The sequence below is a fragment of the Styela clava genome, chromosome 15 (assembly GCF_964204865.1).
Source record: "Styela clava chromosome 15, kaStyClav1.hap1.2, whole genome shotgun sequence".
Classification (NCBI taxonomy): Eukaryota; Metazoa; Chordata; class Ascidiacea; order Stolidobranchia; family Styelidae; genus Styela; species Styela clava.
The window spans coordinates 10853459-10867922 of NC_135264.1; the positions used below are offsets into that span (position 1 = coordinate 10853459).

At 35.7% G+C, this 14464-nt stretch overlaps 1 protein-coding gene across 9 annotated transcripts in view; it reads right to left on the bottom strand.

Moving 5' to 3' along the window:
• LOC120334548 (uncharacterized) overlaps nt 1-14464 on the bottom strand; it is an 83753-nt gene that overhangs the window by 54434 nt on the left and 14855 nt on the right. For 8 of the 9 annotated variants that reach the window (XM_078120451.1, XM_078120448.1, XM_078120446.1 and 5 more), the window contains 29 exons: nt 13633-13680; nt 12880-13010; nt 11499-11586; nt 11158-11387; nt 10546-10660; nt 9077-9250; nt 8851-9010; nt 8476-8558; nt 7543-7648; nt 7279-7426; nt 7007-7202; nt 6670-6838; nt 6456-6562; nt 5976-6125; nt 5700-5822; nt 5150-5382; nt 4545-4732; nt 4311-4461; nt 3948-4111; nt 3487-3651; nt 3042-3149; nt 2832-2965; nt 1805-2756; nt 1621-1718; nt 1431-1533; nt 1148-1359; nt 720-885; nt 389-470; nt 80-137 (listed from right to left, as the gene is read on the bottom strand). In XM_078120451.1, the coding sequence (XP_077976577.1) occupies nt 80-137; nt 389-470; nt 720-885; nt 1148-1359; nt 1431-1533; nt 1621-1718; nt 1805-2756; nt 2832-2965; nt 3042-3149; nt 3487-3651; nt 3948-4111; nt 4311-4461; nt 4545-4732; nt 5150-5382; nt 5700-5822; nt 5976-6125; nt 6456-6562; nt 6670-6838; nt 7007-7202; nt 7279-7426; nt 7543-7648; nt 8476-8558; nt 8851-9010; nt 9077-9250; nt 10546-10660; nt 11158-11387; nt 11499-11586; nt 12880-13010; nt 13633-13680 (4842 nt within the window). The remainder of the gene's footprint in view (nt 1-79; nt 138-388; nt 471-719; nt 886-1147; nt 1360-1430; nt 1534-1620; nt 1719-1804; nt 2757-2831; nt 2966-3041; nt 3150-3486; nt 3652-3947; nt 4112-4310; nt 4462-4544; nt 4733-5149; nt 5383-5699; nt 5823-5975; nt 6126-6455; nt 6563-6669; nt 6839-7006; nt 7203-7278; nt 7427-7542; nt 7649-8475; nt 8559-8850; nt 9011-9076; nt 9251-10545; nt 10661-11157; nt 11388-11498; nt 11587-12879; nt 13011-13632; nt 13681-14464) is intronic. The other variant, XM_078120444.1, reaches the window with a different exon arrangement.

The window sequence follows — 14464 nt, forward strand, 5'->3', positions numbered from 1 at the left end:
TAAATAGCCAGTGAATGATTCATTTATAATTCAAGCCTACGGAATAACACAAGGTATATAGTATTGAACATTATCTTACACGTAGAGACAGTGACTCTAGCAGGTGCGCTGTATCCGTTTTTGTGCTTGGCTATAATCTGTAGCAAATGAATATCAGATAAAGAAAGTCATAAATCGAAACTAAATAAGGAATGGAATTTTACATTAGGAAAAATGCTCTTACAACAATTACTGAGACGCTCGAAAGTATCCCAGGATGTTGCCCGAACGGCTAGATGTATTTATATAGTGAGAGCCCGGCCAAGAGGGAATGATCCCGAGTTGAATAATGGCCTACTTGAGATTGAGTGGTAAATATATCTCTTTAATTCATAATTTACATACTTACCACGACGGAATATTCTGTTCCTTTCGTCAGTCCTTCTATTACAAGAGAATCGTCGTTTGCCGATACTTCTGTCTCAAAATACCTGGCGAATAAAAATGTTTACTATAAATAATGTCAGTCATGGCAATTACAGATGAGGCATTAACCGTCAAAAGGTTACGGTGAGTACGGGCATGCTATGAATAATTTGCCAGCGGCTTGTTAAACAGCAGAACAATGTCTAAGGCACAGGTTATGTCACTCACCCGGTTGAACGTTGTATCTCTATAGCGTTTGGTAAATCAATATAAATATCATTCCTAAACTAAACTCTGAAACTGAGTCAACTTACGAAACATCCTCTATATCAGTTGGTTTGTATAAAATCTTGTAGTAACGTAACCCGGATTCCACTGAACTGTACGTCCACGTAATGGTGACCTGGTTTTCCGAAATTGCTTTCGCGCGAATGATGACAGGTGGGCGATAAATGGAAGCAAGGATCTCGCTGGGATCTTCTGCAACAACGATAAATTTGTAATTTTGTTCTATATTTATCTATTTTAAGATGGCACTATAGTTTTTACACAAGATAAATTTCAATTACATCCTAATTAGGCTAAGCTGCCCAAATGCGCTAATCATCCTATTAACTATCCTATCAAGCATTCACAAGTCAGACAATAGAGCGTCGTACACTCTTCTGGAGTGATTTTCTAGTCATTATAGCGCATAGTGTAAGGTTGTTGTCTTACGATATTTGTTAAGTACCCCCATTACCTTCGCCATCTTTCGTTCGAGTGAAGCATTTCTTGGGACCTATCAAAGGTTTTCCGTCGTATGCAGAATAAATTTCAATTTGGTAGACTGTGTTTGGTTCAAGTTCAACTAATCTTATACGATCGGAATCGCGGCCGACCTCGACTTTTTTCGGTCTTCCAAGAGATGATCGTTTCCCACCAACCGAAAAAGGAGCAAAAAATATCTTGTATCTGAACACAAGATATGTAATTAGTTACTTTAGCTTCGGCCATATTGAAATGTTACTTTTATTGAATCTCACCCAAGGAAAGATGATTCATCGGATACTTGACTCCAACCTATGTCCACGGTTGTGTCAGTAACATTGTACAGGAAGATGCTCTCAACCTCTTCACCGTAACTTTCTAGAAATTGTAATAAACAAAATATACAAACTATATTTCCGTAGAGAATATTTAAACAAATACGTAGCTCATAGAAATTGTTTATACCTTCGCTTCCACCTCCACCGAAGTTTATTCGGACAAATTCATCTAATTCCGCTTCTCCTAATGTCGCAAAATCTGTACCTTCATAATCAATCGGATCACTGAAACCAAATGATAAAACATTCAAAACAAAGTGAATTTTCTTTTGTTTTAATAATATTATGATCGTACAACAATGAATATACACCTTGTTATTTGTGAACCTCTTCCTGCTGAAATTGAGTAGTCTGGTCTCTTTTGTCGCCCACTAGCAAAACCGTTAAAGTCATCGTGAAGTGATCTAGTCGTTCTTTTACTTTGTTGTGATTGGCGTTTGGTACTCCACTGGTTTAAAAACGCCCAGATTTTTTCGTCATAATTTCTTCCGTACGAAAACTTGGTCGTTACTTCATTTGTCGTTGAAGAGACTGGTTCAGTGGCCATTGTTGTTACGTCGGTGGTGGGCGGGATTACAATTGGAAAGTCGTCCACGTCAACCCCCTTTTCTTCTATTACGTAATCCGGAACGTCAAATTCCGGGGTCACTTCTGTTTTCTCTGGTTGTTTTGGCAACTCGGTTTGAAAGTTATCTTGGGTTTCTCTGTTAGTCACATTGTTACCTATCACTGGCGCTGGTAAGTCTGACTCTACTCCGTGTGCTTTGTTGCTTGCGTCGTCGATGTCAATCCCCTCACCCAGTTCCTCAAGCTCATCTTTGTGATCTCCATTAATATAATCTTTAGTGTCGATGGATTTGATCGTCGTGGTTGGTTTTGCTGTTGTTGTTGAAGTAATGGTAGAAGTACTAGATTCCGATTCTTCGTAATCATATTCCTCATCGTCATATTCGCCACCGTAAAAGTACATTTCTTTGTCTGATTCTGGTTCAACAGTAACATCGGGGTACATATAGTCATCCAACGAAATTTCACTATTGGTACTAGACATGGTGGTACTGATGGTCGTTGCGTTTGTAGTTGTTGTGCCAATAGTGGTAGTACTAGTGGTGGAGGAAATCGTGGTTGTACTAGTTGAGATGGGAACTGGTGAAGTGGTTGTCAGTGCAACTGAAGATTCTCTGGGTGTGGGAGTCGTTGTAACGGCCGATGATCTTGGTACCGGTAGGATTGTTGGAGCAATTGCTTCTGGTACATAATCACCTTAAAATACAAATATAAAAATGGATTAAACAATACTGTGAAACAGAATAACAGATATTCCATATACAAACTTGCCTTTTATTTCAACATCTTTCGTTTGAAATTCAAATACAATCACATCATCGTCGTCTTCATCGGAATGTTCACTGGATAACGTTACTCGATAAGTGAATCCCGGATTCAGACGAACAAGGTCGACTCCATTTGCACTGTAAAGATTAGGCCAAATAGTAATATTATGCTTATTGAACTTTAAAGATTTATTGCACAAAATTGTACTCTCACTTTGATCTCAGAGTCGTCATTTTCACAGGTTTTCCATTGGCCGATACTCTCACTCTGTAAAATCGTCCCGGCTCTTGATCGGGATTATCCCATTTAAGACTTGCCGTGCTAAATGCAGAGACATAAATCCAACTTTTAGTATAATTTAGTAACAAATATGCGCTAGATATGACTCATAGATGTGATCGTTTCAATACGTTGCATATCATTTTGAAAAACGTAAAACATTTCATAGAGCAGCCTTGGAAAACATTTGTAGTTTTTAGAGAAATGTTGGAGAAAATACAAAGTTGGTGGTAATTTTTACGTAGCAACATTGGCTGTTTAAGTAACTTTGTAACAACGGTCAAACAACCAAGTTTGAATTAGCTTTTTTTCGGCTTGTCGCCATAGTGTTTAGCGAATTTATACCAAAAAGACTCGATTTTGATATACTTTTTTCTACCTTTCGCCAATATCCACTGCTCTGAAGTTTGTTGGTTGAGTAATCGGCATGAAAGTTGCAGTGTTGCCTATGAACTCTGCTGCGATTTGTTTCAAATCTTGAATAACGTGTGGAAGAATATGATACAGCGTCCCAAATCCTTCCAATAGATACCGCCTATCTGAGCTATTGAAGCAAAATGGTTAGATAATTTATTGAGAAAAAATTCTTCCCATTATTCGTTTTAGTATAAATTCAAAATCAATTTAACATCTCGGTATTCGGATAATATAAATTAATTTCACTTTGCAAAAACAGGTCATATTGTTTATGCAAAATTGTAATAACTGCCAAGTAGCCTACTTGAATACAGACAGAGTCGTTTTTATTTCTTTTTCTTGACATATAAACTGGTATAATTATAGGTTATGCATGACATATACCAGTCTCGTTTTCATATCTTTAGTCTAATGATCTCATACCCTGACTCCATAAAATAATGATCTGATCCCATCTGAATGGCAATTGGTTCAATTCCATATCTCTTCAAGCCCGTTAATGATTCAAGAGCGTGGTCCATCTTTTTTTCGGTATTAAAGTAGATCACACTCTTAGCAGTATAGGGTCGCACATCCTTGAATACTGTCTGGAATTAAAATATGCCATGACACAATGATACATCGTTTTACGAAAAGCCATATGTAAATAAATTTCGAAAATAAATGCGTTGTTATTACAATTTTAAACGAGAGAAAGAACCTCCGCAATATAAAAAGAATTCGGGGTGTAAACTTGAACGCTATAGGTTGAATTAGTATAATTTGGTAGTTACGTGAATATCTTACGGAGAGAGTCTCTACAATCCACTCTTCTGTCAAAACACTTTTACTGATTCTTCTATCTATTGTATATATTTGGGTAAATATATTTTGACTTCGACTTCCAGTCATTTCGAATAAAACTCTGGGTGGGTCAGCTAGTTGTATCATTCCAAGTCTGGAAAAAGGAAAATATGAAACCGATCAAGTTCATATCTAATTGTTGAATCTAGTGATGAAAGTTCCGTAGGAAATAATCACCTGGTTTTATCCCGTCCAAGTTGAAGAGCCTTCACCAAAGTCACCATAAAATGACGAAGCATGAACAGTTCACCGTTGCTGAGTTCAGGCGAAACACCAATCAGAATTGCAAGATCAAGTTGAAGAGAGATTGCTGGAGTAGTCATGTTGGTAACGATTGGTTCACTTTTCATATTACCTGATGTGACCTACAGAAATGGATTCATTCAATTTGACATGGTATTCGGTTCTTGGCATCAAAAGTCAATGATGAACTGTGCATTAAACACCCAAGTAACCACGAATCACTTCCAAGTATGCGAACTATATCCATAAGATGGACGATTGAACAAATGGACCACTAAATGTCAAATAAAACATCCCATTCAGTCCACTAATTGGATGGTTGCTGAAATTTATGATATCGTGTCAATAGAGCTTATTCAGAGAATCGTTACGTCGGAAACAATAAAGACAATAAAACAATGATATATAATCTAATCGAATTTTCTTATTTAATAGCGGCGGCAACGAACAGTTGTGTGGTATGGAACATGCTGTTTGAAACCCTGAATTTTTGACAGATTTCAAAATCCATTGAATAAATAAAAACTGTGTTATCTTACGTATAACCGTATTGTATAATGCGTTCCGGGTACCAAGTCGCTGAAATGAATAGCACGTTCGTTGACGACCACTCTTGTGCCACGTAACCCTCCAACTGTGTCGATGATTTCTGCCACATATCGTAATGTACTCTCGCCTCCGTGACCAGGGACATATTGGACACTTTCCCAGAGCAGTGTTGCCGAGGTACTGGTGACATTTTTGACATAGATTCGGTCGGGTGGTGCGAGCCCTAGAATAAGATTTAGATATTTTTTTACGTCATGCAAAAATGAATGTACGCTATCAAACAGCTTCGAGTATCGCCAATACAATGAGTGACGCTGTTAATGAAGACCAAGACCATCAGAGGGCCCAAACAAGACCCCTGGGTGCCACAAGTCTTTTGTAAGATCCAGGATCCGGCAGGTATTCTATAGTCAATAAAGGATTCTTCTTAAAAACGATACCTGTCATTGGGATATTGACAAAGTATTCGCATAAAAATGATTCTATATTCGATTTGGTATTTTTCCATTTACCCCATTCAATGAGTATTAGCCAACTTACTTGTTGTAAATTGTACCGTTGATGGATTGCTCTCTTTGGTCGGATGATACATAGCACGAATTTCGGCGAGATATGTAGTTCCTGGTGACAGTCCCGTAACGTTGTAATATGCAGTATTGTTTTCTGTGATATATATGAATTTAAATGGCATAGCAGCAGAGCTCACCATATTTTGTAAGAATATATTCCATCTACAATTATGGCGAAGTTGTTTATGAAAAATAATAATATATATTTAATTCGAACTAATTAATATGACCAGCATGTAATACTCACGTAAAGTGACATTGAGAGCTGTTCTTTCACCAATAACCGTTATTATGGTTAGCTGAAACGCAGCTACATGGTCTGATGTCAAACTCCACGTTATATCTGCACCAACAGGTGAAACGTTTGACGCCATAACATTCCATGGACCTGGTAATGCTAAATGAAAAAGTAAAATTAAAAGTTTTTTTTAGCTTATTTTTTAAGTCTTTTCGCGGCACAAATACCCCCAATCGTTATGGATCATGAATTTGATAGAAACGATAATATTTAAAAATGTATACAAATTTATATGTTTTTATCAATCAATATTTCATTCTAAGCTAAGCAAAAAAATGTCTTGGTAACGAAAGCTGCTATACTCAAATCTTATACATATCTAGGGCCATAGTCCTTCTACTGAAAACTCAGTTATTAGTGACATTCGTAACAGTGAGTTTCAAATGTGGGCGGTCACAATCTTTCCTAAGTGCCTTCGAAGACACTCACTTGTCACTACATCCAGCGTTACTGGTTTGCTGTCTTTTCTATATCCGGTTGCATAAACTTCGACCTCATACTTGGTACCAGGTTTGACATTGACGACCTCTGCTTCTCTGTGAATGGAAACGGGAGCTTTCATGAAGTAATATAATAAAAGAATTAGGTAACATGTGTTTATGTCCAGATGATTGAACTTAAAAAAGTTTCACACAAAATATACCTCGTGTCCCGTGTTAAAGAGATCTTCCATAGCCTGCCATCTCCGCGACATCTGACCTCATATCCGGTTACGGATTCTTCGCCTTTGCTCCTATCCCATCCAACACTGAAGCGAGTGTCCCTGACACTAAGAGTCCGAACGTTGACCGGAGAATCCAAACGTGGTTTAACTGAAAACGAATAAAATAGTTGAACACCTGATTCAATGTGGATGAAGTTAAAACAAATGCTTTGCGTAATTGAGCTAACAAGCAATTAGTAATGAAACGTATAGAACAAATTGCCATTTTTTGACTTGGTGTATTCGAATGAATGTATATATATATAAAAGTTCTAACCTTTACCAAGTTCTATCAAAACATCTCTACAAATTCCACGTACAATGTCAGGCTGAATGTTCGCCAAATAGTCGTAGGTATGCACATCAAAGACGTGACTTGACGCAGGTTCTGATGCTATCTTTTGTAATTCGTCTGCGTCCGAATGCGTCGATACCCCTACAGCATATACGATGGCACCAGAATCTCGTAAAGCCTGAAATGAAAAATTCCATATCCTTATTATGACATTATTGAATGGCCAAATTTTAATATAACTATCAATGAATTACAATAGCAGCTTGCTCAACGTCGTCACTTGATTTGCCATCGGTCACCAGTAGCACAACTTTTATAGCATTTTCTCTTGCATACTGAAATCCAAGTTGCCTAGCGTATTCCAAAGCAAGTCCCGTTTTGGAGCTCTTTCCACCACCATATCTAAACAGTATCACAGAACGTTTTGAAAAAGTAAATGAAGAGTTATTGAATTAAAAATGTCAATACAGTTTAAAGATATCCACAAGTAAAGATCTTCGTACAAATTCCTGCCTTACGTGATTGTTCGTATTCTATCTTGCAGTGTGCTGCGATCGTTGTATGTGGTGAGAGGAACCACAAATCTTGGTATACGAGACGAGTAAAGAAAAACTCCCATACGCCCTGTAGTAAGTATTCATGAAATTGAGTATTAACGAGTTCAACAAGAATTCAGACCTATTTGAGTTATAAGGCCTAATACTAGTAATTCATTGGGGTCGTTCTTAATCCATTCAGGCTATATGTTTTTTAACAACTACCTTAAACGAAAATATAAGAATAATTGCTCCTACGGTCTGCCAGACCACTAGAATTCTAGGTATCTTTCGATCTAAAATTCAATTATTATAGTGCGTATGAATGTTTTCACGAGCATCGACTTCCAAGTTTTATATATATGATCAAATGTACTCGGTTTTGTAAATGTGGGTAGAAAATAAAATACCTACTAATTTTCTCATTTATAACTCCTGGCAATTATTTGCTGTATAGGAACCAAATTCCAGCTTGACATTTTGTTTTGACAACAAAACCATTTCCAAATATTTTTTGATAATAAATGACAATATTTAGAGAAATAAATCAAAATTGAAATGCCATTCGATCAGACATTAGAATGTGAATTTTGATGTTCTGTCTCGAAAAGCATTTGTTATTGGTTTAGAAAAATCTACGACTGCCATCATTTTTACGCCCAAAAGTATTATCACGAAATTGAATAAAAGTTTCAAATTTTGTAATAATTAAAATTAATTAAGATATTTTAATGATTAGGATACGAACACTCCAAAAAATTGTACTGTTAAGTGATTTCAATGTTTTACAAATTTTCAATGATAACGGATGTGCCAACGACGTAATGTCAATTTCAAAATAACGTCACTAGAGTGTATGACTGAGGTCAACAATATGATATTGCAACTTGTTGGCCTATGTATGAAATTACTCACCAGCTGAAGGTCCGATCAAAAACGCTTCCGACATGGACAGGAGAAAGTCCTTGAAATGAGCGAAGTTATCAGCTTTCACACTCCTGTAACAAAAACGAACAAATTAATCGTAAAAAATGAAAGAATCGTTTCGGGTCATTTACGATGAAGTTTGTAATTTAATTTTCCATGCCTGACAAAGTCAAAGGTAAAGCTATACCCTGAGCTGAATGCTTGACAACCTGGAACTCAAATATTCAGTAGACTTATTTATGACGCATATATTTTGATTTCAAATGTAAATTCATGCATAGAAGCAACATTCAACTAAGAACTTTCCGTCTTCAATTTGTTATATGAAAGAGAGAAAACGTAAAACGAAAATCCCCAAAATACCACGAATCGTCGCCCAAAACGAGTAGCTCCATCCGCGCTCCAGCACATGCGGTGTCGTAATGTACTTCTGCCGGAAGTGATTTTTCCTTACTTCCTTGAGAGGTGACACGTATTGCATAATCACGTGTTTCAAGGTCATTCAAAGTTGCTTCTTCCAAACCTGTGACAATTGAATCATAAGTTAAGGATTCGTAAACTGAGCAAAACAAATATAAAAAAAACTTACCAACTTGAACTTGTATTGACCTCATGTCTTTGACCGGAGTTCCAACATTCCCATATTGTACCATGTATGACGTCACTAATCCCTTGGGTCGCTTCCATTTGAGTGTAACCCGTGACCTGGAAAGGACGCCAATGTTTAGGCCAGATGGTGCATCAGGACTCACTGCGTACAATTCTGCAAGAACATTAATTATTGATTTAATTAGTTTTGTTATTTTTTTAAGCCTGATTTGTCAAAAACTTCGTCATTTAATCTATGATCCGTTCATGGTAACTACAAAAATGTATTTTGAATTTCATTAAAAGTTGTTTTTCGAAAAAGAAAACTCATGTAGTACAGCATGTAAATGTGCACTAACGATTGGGTCAGCTTTTTACTATGTTGTGATTATCACCCTTGGGAATCTAAACGCCGAAGTGTTTGCGCATATTTTTCAGATTTGTTGATTGCAAAGCAGAAAAGTCTTTAAATAGATATTGTAATATACATAATGATTTATATATTCTGCAAAACCAAACAAAACCCGTATAGAGGTAAAAATTTATCAAACGCCACACTTTTCATGCGAATGCACAAGCTACTAACACAGATATTGGAATTCTATTTTAAGTAGAAAAAATGTAAAAATAGTATATTTAAAAGAAATTTAAATCGAAAAACTCCTTCAATAGCGATCGTGTTGAGATTGTCTGAGATTGAGATGTGATATAGTCACGTGATAGGGTTAAAGATCACGACAATTTGACAAATTACAGACACAAGGAAACCAGTCTTATCTTGTCTTTTTGTTTAAAATGTAACACGAACCACATATTCCGTTTGAACTTGTCACAATTGACAACATTGTGAAGTAGATAGGGTGCTAATGAAGCTTGGGGTATACGGGTCTTTAACTAAGTGCAAACCGCGACCAGAATGACAAAACATGAAAACTAATGACGTGAAAATGTTTATTTATGCCTATGACGTAATAATATACTGTAGTTTGTTCATGCTATTTCTACACATAATCACTAAACGGCATAGAATCACTGACATGAAAAAAGAAGAAATAATTAATATTTGCAAAAATACAAAATCCCATAAATATGATGATACCGGGATACCTGCATGGTAAATTTATCGTTTTGGCGCAATTTTTAACTTGTCCTTGGGGATAGATTTTACAAACATGAACTTCACACTTATCCCAACTGTACGTTGTGCAAATTCCAGTGTATACAGAAAGCATTCCAAAAAGCATTCCAATAAAGCAATACGTGAATGGTGAAAGCCGAATATTTGTTAATTAGTCGACCACAGCCCCTGATACGCAACCTAATGACGTAGTTCTAGATATAGTTTAGTTTCATGTGGTTAACTAAGGAAACCGATCTCATAAGTGCTGTAAGCAATTTCTAGAATTCTGTGAGTTCAATATTAGTGGTTTGAATAGGGCATGGTTGCTAGTAAATCGTTTGTTATCATACCTTCCATTTTGTCATTTATTCTTTTATGTATCTTTGGCCAAACCTCACAAATTTGTTCTGGATCTGAAACGTAGAATGCTCCTGATGCTTCTCCAGCAATTTCACGCAATTCGGACTAGAAACAAAAAATCAAAATTTATTTTACGATTTTTGAGTCTAATGGAACCATGAACCATTTCACCAAATACTATTCAAGCTAGACAAGCTTTCATCCAAATGGAGATGTTGTAACAATGCTGCAAGCGACATTGGATATCTCCGACTGGCCAGTCCATCAACGTGTCATGTTATTGACCAGTGGACCGATGTGTCCGTGTGTTTTTAAGATTCAAGTGTCAAGAATTTTTGAGGCCATTTTGAAAGATTTTATTTTCGTTTTACAAAGCATATTTATCAGAGAATTTTACTGATATAAAACTGATTGTTCCAATTGCGATTTTATACAGTGTTTTACTCCGAAGAAGTATCAGAACTCACTGTTACATAAATACACGGTGTTTCAATACACGATGGTACAATATACACTAAAATGGCATGACTTTTCCAATGGTATTATTCCATATACAACATAGTAAGTATGAGGACAAACAACACAATATTTGATTTCAATACCTGTGGTGCATCATTAATTCCAACTGCCACGGCAAAAGTATTTTCTTGTTGCAGGAATTTCTGCGCTGGCCCTTTGACAGAATCTTGTGAGGGATCGTCAATGACAACTATTAGTACTTTCGCCACATTTAATCTGCCACCGAAAGCCATACTAAATAACTGCCTCCTGGCGTGGCTTATTGCACGCCCTGTATGCGTCTTTCCTCCTCTGTATGGAGCAATGTCTAAAGCTGCAGAAAAGTAAGAAATATTTTCTTGTTATTGTAAAAAATGTTCAGAGTCATTATTAATTTACATAATTTTTGGGTAATAATGGTACATATCACGTGACATATATTTACCCTTCATGACGTCAGCTTGCCTTTGATGCGTTCTTAGATCAAATTCGGTTCTTGTTCGATAAGCGTATTGCACTGTTCCAATTCGAACCTATATAGGTAAAATTATTTAGTTAAATAAATAGAATTGTTACACTATTTTCAAAAGTTCATACATATAAAAAAACGACCAAGTTTAAACACTTTTGCCTGAAATTGGTAAAATCAATTTGTAACATGAAACGATAATGAGTTATAGATGTGCATTATCATTTGAAGTTCATCAATCAATATTTACTTAAACGGTGATGTGTCAAAAATTTACTGTTTTCTACCACAACCCGTAGAATGGAAATGTTCTCAGAGATAAGTCTCGTTGCATGCCAAAACGAAACTGTGAGTTCCCAATAGAAAAGACAATATTGAATGACAAACAAATTGAAAAATTTAGGTTATATTCAAAGCGAGTCAAACTAACACCTCCCAATTTTGTGGTTTAGATAATAATATGAACTGATATATTGCCTAATTAGTAACACATCTATATTACAATGCATTCACTTTTGTAGACGCGGTGGCTCAATGGCTAAAGAGTTACACTTAACTATCCCATGCCTACCACCTCACCCAGGTTCTAATAAGTTGGGCAGCCAACGCACAACAGAAAAGACTCCGGTTCTTTCAAAACCATAGAAGCTCCGGATGCTTGCGCGGAACCTTGTTCGGAGCAGAAGGCGTAAAAATACTTCGTATAATCGTATAAAACATAATACAAATAAAGACCATTCAGGTATAAATTGGCGCTCCAGAAGTATGTGTACCAATATAGAGGTAACTAATTTTGTTCGCCTACTTTACATCAGGTTGTGTATATTTACTTGACTAACACAGACATTCTCCGAACTCGTAATAGAACTAAAATGAGGGAAATCGTAATAACCCTAATCTGGTACACATACTTCGGGAGTACAGAAAGTTGACTGTTTTAATATGAAGTTACAAGTTTTATTATTATATGCACATTTTAATCAATGCGATACGTGATCTTGCTGTCTTCGTGCATATCAGCCATCATAACGTAGGTAAATATCCGATTTAGTCATTCTTACTTTTCTGTCAACATTAATTTTAACTATTTTCATCATTTTATGACAAGTTCTAAATGTGGCAGATAAGAAATTATTTTTAGTAAATGGATCGATACGGCGCACTCGATCGAAATCCCCTTGACGTGCAGTTTGGAAACCAATGAGATGGCATGCCAATGCCATGCATTCGTAGAATTATTGTTATATCACCCCGGGGTGAAGCACGGCCAATGATAGAGCGCGTCGACAGGGCGAGGTCGATGCTTGGAAAAGCGAAATTTTATTTGTTCAATCAGTAACTTAAAACAGCTAGCTACCTTGTGATATCCAATATCCAAATGCTCCGTTAAATTTTTGAAAAGACATTTTATTTTTTCAAAATCTCCATCTCCGACTGAGTAGGACCCGTCCAGCAGGTACAAAACGTCGAGCTCTTTTGAGTAAAGTTCTAAAATAACAGAAACGGTGTTACGAAATTACCATTAATGAAAACTAGTTGACATTATCTAAAAAAAAAAAAACGATATGAACGTATATTCAGTCAAAGATTCGGAGGCTGTAGAGTGCAGAGGTGAACGTTATCATTCCCAGTTACTATTAATTCTCAATTTAAGATCACTTAAACCTCATTTTATTCCGGGTGAATTGAAGAATCAGTCTTTTTTTTTAAATTTTAGTGACTTTTAATGACTATAAATAAAAGTTCTAGGCATACGAAGTTCTCAAATAGAAAAAGGAATGATAATTATTCTTTGATCTCTACTCATCACCACCGGAACCCGGCCTTTGTATGAGAATGTGATTGTGTATGGTTCAGGTGTATGATAATACAAATAGTTACTGAGAATAAAGTTTGAAAAATGTCAATTGAGGACTCCTAAAATCTAAACAGGTACAGCGGTGCCTGTGGCATAGAATATATTATTATAACTGAAAAATGTGGCTCCTGGTAAAGTTTAGATCTTCAAAATAGTTCATTAAAAAGTGTTATGAATAAATGTATCAAATCGTTGGGAAACATGGTTCTTTTAAAAAAGCATTCGGAAAAACAACAAAAAACTAAATCATACCTGGTACATATGGCGTAAAAGGTGCAGTTGTAGGTTCTAAAGTGGATTCTGCAAAATATTTATAATATATATATTTATCACTAATTCACTAAGTGGCCAAAGAAGTAAAATTTCATTCGAAAAATAATTATTTCTCACTACAAAACACCGGTGGTTTATGGTAGTTTGCAAACCGTATCAAATAACAACAAGAATGCATGACTATCACCCATATCCTTGAATATGTGTCATAAATGAAAAATGAGGGATTGAATTCAATTTAAAATTCAGACAACCTTGAAATGTTTAGTTTAATTGAGCGTATCATAACATTGCGACATGCTGGAAGTTGATCCCAGAAAATAAATACGCGCTGAAATCAAAACAAACTTTTTGTTCTGAAATTTTTGAAGAACCCAAACAACTCTTGCTAAATTTGCAAAGTATGCAGCTCGACGTTGCGTAACTGCAAGGTCTACATGAAACAGTTTCAACTGCTATCCATCAAAAATCGTTACAAAATATTACGATAGATGAGGACGGTTATATTCATTATATCGTCTTGATAAACGTGGAAAAATTCTGCGGTAAACAAAATAAATATTGTAATTGATTTTATAAATATTTCAATGGCTAAGAGGCAATTTTAAAATCGAGTTTCAATAAAGGTGTATTTTGATTTTCCTAACGATTTAACAACAATTTATTTAAAAACGTAAAGATTGGTATTAAAAAGAAAAATATTTCGAACAACATAATATGAAATTTCAATATTCACAGAAATTTAATTTTTCTTATCTTAACACTCATTATTTAAAAGTAATAAAAATCATAAACCTCTCAGTATATTGGA